The sequence below is a fragment of the Procambarus clarkii genome, chromosome 37, assembly GCF_040958095.1.
Source record: "Procambarus clarkii isolate CNS0578487 chromosome 37, FALCON_Pclarkii_2.0, whole genome shotgun sequence".
Classification (NCBI taxonomy): domain Eukaryota; kingdom Metazoa; phylum Arthropoda; class Malacostraca; order Decapoda; family Cambaridae; genus Procambarus; species Procambarus clarkii.
The window spans coordinates 10,848,237-10,858,273 of NC_091186.1; the positions used below are offsets into that span (position 1 = coordinate 10,848,237).

Consider the following 10,037-nt stretch of genomic DNA (forward strand, 5'->3'; position numbering starts at 1 on the left):
CTCCCCTTTACACTGTTAAACTACAGGCTCCCCATTCTTCTTTCATCCACTTCCCTCCAGAGCGGTATGAACTGTTCCATTACTTCTTTGCATATCTATGTTATGAGTTCCATCATCTCATTTACTGACTTTTCTTCCATTTCAGGTGCCCATTGAACCTCCTTCAGATAGTTCCTGACCCTCCTGTAGTCCCTTTCTTTTGTATTTTCTCTCTTGCTCCTTGTCCTGTTTCAAACTCTTTTTTTTTAGTTCTATTGTGTAATGAAACTTGATAATACAGTGGTCACTGGCTTTTAGTGGTACCTCATATTTTAAGTTGTCTATACTATACTTTATCTTCATTGTGGGTAAACACCAAATCTAGGGTAGGTGGTAGATCACCTCCTCTTTCTCTTGTTAGTTCCTTCACATGCTGTCACAGAAACTGTTTGGTGTGTAGTGTCCATAGTTCTTTCACTCCATGTTTCATCTACAGTGTGAGGACTCCTTGTTGACCAGCCTATTTCCCTGTGGTTAAACCCCCCCCCCAAGCATTAGGATCTTTCCCTCTGGCTCTCATTGCTACTGTGGCTGCCTTTTAATTTATCTTCAGCCATATATCATTGCATTTATCATTCTTCCCTTGGCTTTCCTGCAGTTAATGGAGGGTTATAAATAACACGTACTACTATCTTCATAGGCCTCACTATTAACATACTTAGTATGAAATCTTGCTGGTTGATTTCCTCCAGAATCAATATCATAAAACTAGAGTGTTGTTGTATCAGTAGAGTTACTCCATCCCACCAACACCCCTCTATCCTCTCTTATGACCTGGTATCCTCTTGGGAATATTGCATCCTCTCTTATGAGGTTACCTGCTGAGAACAACTGTTAAAGTGTGTCAGTGCTTGTTTATCTGTAATACTGTATACATGAATAATTTAATGAATGGTCAGGTGATCATTTGGTTATATTTATAACATTCCTTCACTATATTTACCCCATTATTTCCATATGGTGATACCTCCCCACCTAATGAAAATGGGACACAGGGTCTTGTAATGATAACGTATTTACCATATGCATGAGAAAATACTGAGGCTGTACAATTAGATCAAACACGCATCCTTCAATATTTTCCCAGATTTATCACATTCTTGTGATTGTGTTGTGTACAATATGCACGTTTTTCTTTATCGCCTATTCCTCATCTTGCTCCTACCTTCAGCTGAGTGAACATTGGATTGAGATGAAGCTGGTTCGTCTGGGCATCATGAAGAAGACCATCATCTTAGGACATACTTTCTTGGGCTTAGAAACCACTCCTACCGGGTCCCAACACTGGCAGGACATTATAGACTCGATGGACCAAGAAATCACAGCCTGGCATCCTATCATCCTTCACAACTGAAGTCATCCTATGTTGAGGAACAACTGTTGAAAATAATCTTGATCAACGAGTCTTCCGGAAAGTCAATGTGCATTACTAAGGCCATTTAAAATGAAATGCAATAATGCTGACTTTGTGGGTGGGCATCCTATACCAGGGACCATTATAGAGTTCCAAGAGCATCCTACGTTATATGATAAGTCAATTGTTTAAAATTAATGAAATAGACAACATAAATAGCCTCACAATAATACATCAAGTTTTTCATATATTTATTTTTGTATTTGTTTATATATACAAGAATTCATTTATTCTTGTACAGCCACTAGCACATATGGCATTTTGGGCTGTCACACATAGCAGCTGTCCAACTCCCAGGTACCTATTTACTGCTAGATGAAGTTATCAATGGTGGTTCCTGGTCATTTTAACTACTGATCAATATATAAAATTTACCTCCAGAACTTTTCAATTAAGCTAATGTATAATGCCAAATAGTCTAAGTTATAAAAGATAAGCTATAAAAGCTGGTTTAGATTGTAATCTTCCCGGTGTGTCCATTACAAGCTTGAGGCAGCCGTCCTCAACTTGAAGCACCGGGAGCGTTTATCTTTTCCTGAGGCGAGGCGCCAGGTTCGCCGGCTCCCGCCTTATGCTAATATCTCTTATGCTCGCGTGTTGCGCTCTTCCTCTCCTCGTCCTTCCCGCCTTCCTCAGACTCACAACCGTTTCCAGGCCTTGGACCCTGATGCGCCCACTGCCCCCTCCTCTGTCCCTTTGGGTTCTCTCCCGAAGGATCCTCCTCCTGGTCCTCTGTCTGGGGTTCCCCTTCCTTCTACCCGGTCTGTCGTGTCTTCTGTGTCTCCTTCCTCGTCCCCCTCCGATCCTCCTTCCCATCCTCTTCCTCCATCTATCGGCTCTCCCCGCCGCCTGTCGGTGCGGGCGGATGTCCATCGCTCTCCTAACGGCCGTCGTGTGTGCTCTCGTTCGGCTTCTCCTGTTGAGACACTGGAATCCGTTGCCCGGTACGTAGTTGCTGGGACACCGGTCTCTTAAAGTCAGAAGCGTAAGCCTGGCTCCTCTCCTTCCTCTTCCCCGGCGGGTAAGAAGGCTTCGCTTTCTTCCTCAGCTCCTCCTTCTGGCTCTGTTGCTCCTTCCCCTCCCGTTTCAGTGCTTGCGCCCCCTGTTCCTGCTATGGAGGTTTCTTTGGCCCCTGCTTCCCTTTCGGTTGCTGCTCTTGCTGGGGTGCGCTCCTCTCTTTCTACTCCCCCTCTTCCTGCTGCTGTCCTTGACTGCTCCTCTCCGTTGTCTCCTCCTCCTCCTCCTCCTCCTCCTCCGGACCCTGCCCGCCCACCTCTGATCTGTTCTCCCGTTTCCTTCCCTCCGTCTTTGCTCAGTTTACCCATGCCCCCTAACCCTGACTTTGCTGACCCTGATCCCGACCCTGATATTCTTTAACGTGCTCTGTTGCTCTTTCGCCTTTGTTTCTTCCTTGTTCTCTGTTTTTGTCCTTTCTCTTCTCGTCGTTGTCCATTCTTCAATGGAACGTTCGAGGTTATTACGCCAATTTCCTCGAACTCCAACTTCTGGTTTCGCGGTTTTCGGCCCTTTGTGTCTGTCTCCAGGAGCCGATGCTTGGTGCTCGTCCTGGTCGTTTTCGTGGCTATTCCTTTCTCTCCCCCCCCCAGCCATTGCTGGGGCTTCTAATTCTTCTGCTCTCTTGATTCGGGCTGATGTTCCCTTTGTTCCTTTACTTTTTCCTTCGCCTCTCCATTGTTCTGCTGCTTGTATCTTTGTGGGGAAATGGTACACAGTTTGTTCCATTTATCTCCCCCCGAGTGTCCCGCTCTCTCTTCCTGATTTGAAACACCTCCTAGACTCCTTGCCGGAGCCTGTGCTCCTGCTGGGTGACTTCAATTGTCGTCATTCTCTTTGGGGTGACGTTCTGACGAATACCCGGGGTCGCCTCCTTGAGCCGTTTCTCCTCTCTTCTTCCCTGTCTCTTCTGAATTCTGGTGAGCCCACTCATTTGGACTCTCGAACTCGCACCCTTTCTTGTCTTGATCTTTCTCTCTGCTCTTCTTCTCTTTACTTAGATTTCACATGGCAGGTTCTTGATGACCTCCATGGAAGTGATCATTTCCCCATCCTTGTTTCCTTTTTCTCTTTTCGCCCTTCCCTCTCTTTCCCTAGGTGGCAGTTTGCTAAGGCGGACTGGACCCTATTTTCCCTCAGTGCTACTCTCTCTGACCTCTCCCTTCTGCCCCTCTCTCGCGCTCTCCTCCTTTTTCATGACACTGTCTTCGACGCTGCCCTCCGCTCTATTCCTCGCTCTTCCTCTCGGGGTCCACGGAAGTGCGTTCCCTGGTGGAATGCGGACTGTGCTCGGGCTGTCCGCTGTAAGCGTGCAGCCTGGAAGAAGCACCGCCGTAGGCAGACGACCGATTCTTTTCTTTTCTTTCGGAAAGCGAGTGCGGTGGCCCGTAGGGCCATCCGTACGGCTAAACGTGAATGTTGGGCATCTTATGTCTCGACAATTACGTCCGAAACCCCTCTGGCCCAGATCTGGAAGCGTATCCGCAAGATAGCGGGTAAGTTCGTTCCCGATGTTTCACCGGTCCTTCACCTCCATGATACTCTTGTGGCGGACCCGTTGCAGGTCGCTTCCGAACTGGGTTCCCACTTTTCTTCTGTTAGCTCTGGTCTTCATCTTCCCCAATCTTTCCTTCTTCGTAAACCTGTCCTTGAGTCTCGTCCTTTAGATTTCTGCACTCATCTTCAGCTTCCCTATAATGATCCCTTCTCTCTCTCTGAACTTCGTTCTGCCCTGGCCCTCTGCGGTTCTACGGCGGCGGGCTCCGATGGTATTCATTATGAGATGCTTCGCCATCTCCCTTCGAGCACGTCTCAGTATTTACTGAGTCTGTATAATCGGATCTGGGAGTCGTCGTCAGTCCCTGAGGACTGGCTCGATGCCGTTGTCCTCCCTGTTCGCAAACCGGGGTCTCTGGGTACTTCCCCTAAGGACTTTCGCCCTATTGCTCTCACAAGTTGTGTCTGCAAACTCTTTGAACGTATGGTTAACGTTCGTCTGATGTGGTTCCTGGAACACCATCACCTCCTCTCCCCTTCTCAATTTGGTTTCCGCAAGTGCCGCAGCACGACAGATGTCCTGGTGAACTTGGAGGTCTATATACGTACTGCTTTTGCTGCGAAGACCTCCGTTGTTGCCGTCCTTTTTGACCTAGAAAAGGCTTACGACACCAATTGGCGTTATCATATCCTATCTCAACTTCATTCTTTTGGCCTTCGTGGTCATCTCCCTCTCTTTCTCTGCAGCTTCCTCTCTCGTCGTTCCTTTCGGGTGCGCCTTGGTACCGCTCTCTCGTCGTTCCTTTCGGGTGCGCCTTGGTACCGCTCTCTCTCCCTCTTTTCAGCAATACGAAGGTGTGCCCCAGGGTAGTGTTCTGAGCACTACTCTTTTTCTGGTTGCCCTCAATGGTCTTCTTTCCTCTCTTCCTTCTGGTGTCTTCTCCGCTCTCTATGTCGATGATCTTACCCTTTGTTGTCAGGGTGATGATTCGCCTCTCCTTCAACGCCGGCTTCAAGTTGCGATTGATGCCGTGTCGTCTTGGGCCACAGGTCATGGCTTCAAGTTCTCTACTTCTAAGACTTGTGCCATGACTTTTACGCGGAAACGGGTTGTTCTTCGTCCCTCTTTGTCACTTTATGGTCATCCCCTTGAATACAAAGATTCCGCGAAGCTTTTGGGGTTATTCCTTGACACTCGTTTGTCTTGGTCTCCCCATATCTCTTACCTCCGTGTTGAGTGCTCTAAGTCCCTTACCCTCCTTCGGGTCTTGTCCCATACTTCTTGGGGGGCAGATAGGCGCACTCTACTTGCTTTACATTCCTCTCTCGTCCTGTCTAAGCTCGATTATGGTTGCCCTGCTTACTCGTCTGCTTCTCCTTCTACTCTTCGCCGTCTTGATGCTTTGCACCATACTGGGTTGCGCCTCAGTTCTGGTGCCTTTCGTTTGACTCCCGTCCTTAGCTTGTATGTTGACACTGGCTTCCTGTCTCTCCAGGACCGCCGTGATCGCTACTGTCTTCGCTATCTTGCGCGGTCCTTGCAACATCCTTCCTCTCGTCTCTGTCGTGCTTTAACTTTTACCCCTCCTGCGGTTCCTGTTCCTCTTCACCACCTCCCTCTTTCTGTCCGGTTATCTCGCCTACAGGATTCTCTTTCCGTTCGTATTTCTGATGTTTCTCCTCGTGTTGTTCCTTCTTTGCCCCCGTGGAGGGTCCCTCTTCCGCGGTTTTGTACATCCTTGACTCGTATCACTAAAGCTTTTACCCCTCCTACAGTTCTAAAACGCCTTTTCCTCGAGCACTTTTCTTCTGACTCCCGCTCCGTTTCTGTCTTCACCGATGGGTCTAAGTCAGCGGACGGTGTTGGCTACTCTGTTGTTTTTCCTGATCGCACTTATATGTGTCGCTTGCCTCCGGAGACTAGCATCTTTACAGCGGAACTTTATGCTATTCTCTATGCTCTTCGTCTCCTGCTTTCTCGTTGTCAGTCTTCCTTTGTGGTTGTTGTTGACTCTCGTAGTGCCCTCATGGCTCTCGGGTGCTTTAATCCAGTTCATCCGGTAGTTGTCGAGATCCAGCATTGGCTGTTTCTCGTTCACAGTAAATTTAAGTCGGTTGAGTTTTGTTGGGTTCCCAGCCATATTGGCGTGTCTTTCAATGAGCGTGCGGATGCTGCCGCTAAGGAAGCTGTCCGCTCTTGTCCCATCTCTCGTAAAGGCATTCCGTATTCCGACTTTTACCCGGTTATCCATTCCTCAGTCCTTACCCGTTGGCAGGCTTGTTGGTTGTCTGTTACTGGTAACAAGCTACGTACTCTTAAATGTTGTGTTTCCTCGTGGCCGTCCTCCTTCCACCGTAACCGGCGGTGGGAAACAGCTCTAGCGAGGTTGCGTATTGGCCATACTCGCTTAACCCATGGTCACTTGATGGAGCGCCGCCCTGCTCCTTATTGTCCTAGTTGCATTGTCCCTCTTACGGTCGTGCATGTCCTTCTTGAATGTCCTGACTTCCAGGACGAGCGTGTCTTGCTTTCCGACCGCCCCTCGCGGTCACCTGTCCCTCGATAGAATTCTTGGTGACTCGGATACTTTTAATATCGTTCGCCTTATGCGTTTTTGTTCTCGTATTGGCATCCTTGGTGATATTTAGCGCCCTCTGATTATTTTGCGTATTTGATGGTGCTACATAGCCTTCCCGGTTTGGTGCCTTCTTTTGATAATTACTTACTTCCCGGTGAGGCACACCAGTTGTCCCAAGCTTGGTCCGTGCTTGTTGGCAACAATATTGTTTGTATTTTAACGAGTTACTTTATGCTTTTATGTTCATTCACTTGAACTGTCCGGTATAATGACAGCCTACATAACCTTACTCAGTAATTCATGGTCTTAATGTAAGATAATTAGGTTAATTGGAATAAACCAATTTAGAAAAAATATTTGAAAATAACAAAAATCACTCTGCCTTGCATACTAGGCAAAGTGATGCAGTTCTGGATATTAAGTACAGCATACATACATATACATATGTATAATATTTATATGTAGACCAGACCACACACTAGAAGGTGAAGGGACGACGACGTTTCGGTCCGTCCTGGACCATTCTCAAGTCAATCGACTTGAGAATGGTCCAGGACGAACCGAAACGTCGTCGTCCCTTCACCGTCTAGTATGTGGTCTGGTCAACATGCTGTACTTTAGCCACGCTATTATGACTCATCGCCTGCATATTTATATGTATACTGTATTTATATTTTCTGAGAGGAGGTTTTCTCTAATACAAGTGGAATTAAACATAACATTGTTGCAATTGTAATTTTATTATGGGAGATTTTCCATTCTGTGTAAATACCTTCTACCATCTAGAGCAGTGGTCGCCAACATTTCGAAGCTCACAGACACTAAATTCATAATTTTAAATCCCGCGGACCACTAATATGAATCCTGCGGTCCACCAATTAAGAAATTATGGTTAATAAAGCAAACTATTTGATGCCATTAAATATAACAGTTAAAGAAAATACACAGTTACATACAATACACAAATAAAATTGTCTTACAGGACACTGGCTGGCGATCTGCTGATCTAGAGAGTGAAGAAACAATAAATGACTTAATCTTTCCATTTTATTTCTTCACCATTTCGCCAACAATGTGACATCTACAGGAATATACGCTTGACACTAAACACACAGGTACAGGGGTAAGAGGTACAAGAACCACCACCTCAACCAGTTCTGCCAAAAAAGCATTTACAGCGAGGGCCTCGCAGTCGGGGAACGCCGTCACGTCCAGGTGGGAGATGCCGAGACCAGGACCATGCAAAGAGGGCCACGTCCGGCAAAGCCAAAGAAAGGAGCCAGCATCGACCGGTCACTCCGTGGAAAAAGGAAGGAAGCAAGATGGGCCATGTGCCAGGATGTTGGACACCTCCCAAAAGTGAACAGTGCAGAGCTACACCCTGAGAACTCAGCAGCAGAACTATCTGAAGCTCCAGCCCAAAAGTGCCATGGATAGAAGAGACCCTCCCCTGGTTGAGACAATGGACCACTGGGTAGCAGTGCAAATGGAGCCGGATCACCAAGCCCCGAGGAAATCGAATATGTAGCAGAGCCTGCCACACCGGCAACCAGGAGGCCTGGTCGACGACCAGGCCGCGGGGACGCTAAGCCCCGGAAGCACCTCAAGGTAACCTCAAGGTAACCACCTCAAACTACAGCACCATGCTGCGAGCCCAACTTAAGGACAGCCCCAATGCCCAAGCCTGACTGGTGAGCACTGGTCACAAAGCCCCAACCAAGAGATCATGAACACATCGAGTGGGGTAAGAGGAAGGTGCCATGTCACCATACCCCAAAAAAAAAACCAAGAGGAAACCAGTAACACAGCAACTGGCACAAGAACACCAGGAAATGAACCCAGCGATTGCGAGAGAAGCTAAAGAGGCTCCCCCAAAGATACCAGAACAGCCTCTGAGGCCAAATCCTGCCCAGCAGATAAACCAACAGAGCAAAGTTCAGGCTCCCGTACAGCAACTCGAGCAACCGCTGGGTGAACCGGGTCCCCTTCAAAAACAGCAGAAGGCAGAACTGCAACCGGAGCAGATCTGCAGGAGGAAGAGGTGGACACAGTCCAAGAATCTCACACTAGGCCCAGCCAAATCCGAACCTGGGACAGAACCAACTGAGACTTCAGCCAAGTTACTCGGAACCCGAACCCAGCAAGCTGGGACCCCCCCACCTTCCCTTGCTAGCCGTAACCATAACCCTGGCTAGCAAACAAGCAGACCGGCAAGGAGCCCGCATCAACCAGTTGACGAGGCAGGCTGCCAGCCAGGAAGACACCGTAACCTTGGAATGCACCCGATCAGTGGAAGAGGAACTGAACTCATACAAAACCTCTGCGGGGTAAGTCGAGAGGAAGAAAACCTTCAAAAAGACGAATCCGAGGACTCCAAAGGCACCCTGAAACGAACCTTGGGGGAGCCCTACCTATTTCATTTGCCATCGGATAAAACACACAATGTGTATTTTTTATTTTGGATAAAAATTAGCCCCACAATTAAAATGGCTATATTACGGACGGGATACCAAGCGCCATAGACAAGGGAGCCAGACGAGCATACAGGGCAAGGTCTCTAGGCACAAAAGTGGTACCAATAAGAACATAATGAAAACTAAGCTAATGACCAGTCTGTGAACACAAGACTGCCCCAAAAACACAAGACCGGGAGACATGACCACTAACCACAATTCGGACAGGGTAGAGAAAAAATGGAAAAAGCAACACGATTGGTACACCCATAATGGGAAAAAAGTGACACCCCTAGTGTTAACACCTGCATCAGAGGAGCTCCAGCATATTTCAACAATCCTAAGTATTGTAGTAGTGGTTGATGATAGTGAGTGGTGTCCCAGGGAACATAAAGGTATAGTGCTTTTGAAAAAATAGGTGAGATAACAGGAATGTGCCAAAGTGAAAAAATTGGATGAGAAAAAGTTGCCCTAGTGTTCCTGTGCAGACAAGAACATTCAAGATGGCTGCCGGCAAGAGGAAAAACAAAACAGAGCTTGATTTTGGGGGATTCAATGAAGAAAGCATTGATATAAGCAGTCTACACAATAAGTTGGCAAAATTAGATACTATAGTGAACTCTCATGTAGAAATAATCAGTAAATTGAAAGAAAGTAATGACCATTTGTGTAGCAAAATTTTATGTCTTGAGGGTTTAGTGAAAGACTTGTGCAAGGACAAGAATCAATTGGAAACACATTGCAAAGCTATGGAAGAGGAAAATAGACTCTTAAAAATAGGCTTGGAAAAAGTTAAAGCAAATTTAAATATAAATGACTACAATAGGTTAGGTAAGGAAATTAAAACAGGAGAAACAGCTTTTGTCAGCACAGATGGAGGAAGTTACACAGGGAATAGAACAGTGCAAGAAAGATATGCAACTCACCTATGCACAAGTGACCAAGGAGAAGGAAAAAATAGAAGAAGCAGTAAAGGAAGCCAAACACTGCAGCAACCAGGATAAATCAAACATTAGGCTGGAAGTGAGAAAGGAATTGGCA

General features: G+C 47.0%; 1 protein-coding gene across 1 annotated transcript in view; it reads left to right on the forward strand.

Moving 5' to 3' along the window:
- The window catches only part of LOC123765792 (uncharacterized), a 34,069-nt gene extending 26,484 nt beyond the window's left edge, over positions 1–7,585 (forward strand). Inside the window, exon 9 of the mRNA XM_045754551.2 lies at positions 1,211–7,585. Coding sequence (XP_045610507.1) covers positions 1,211–1,393 — 183 coding nt within the window. The 3' untranslated portion in view covers positions 1,394–7,585. The remainder of the gene's footprint in view (positions 1–1,210) is intronic.
- Positions 7,586–10,037: the final 2,452 nt, after the last annotated feature.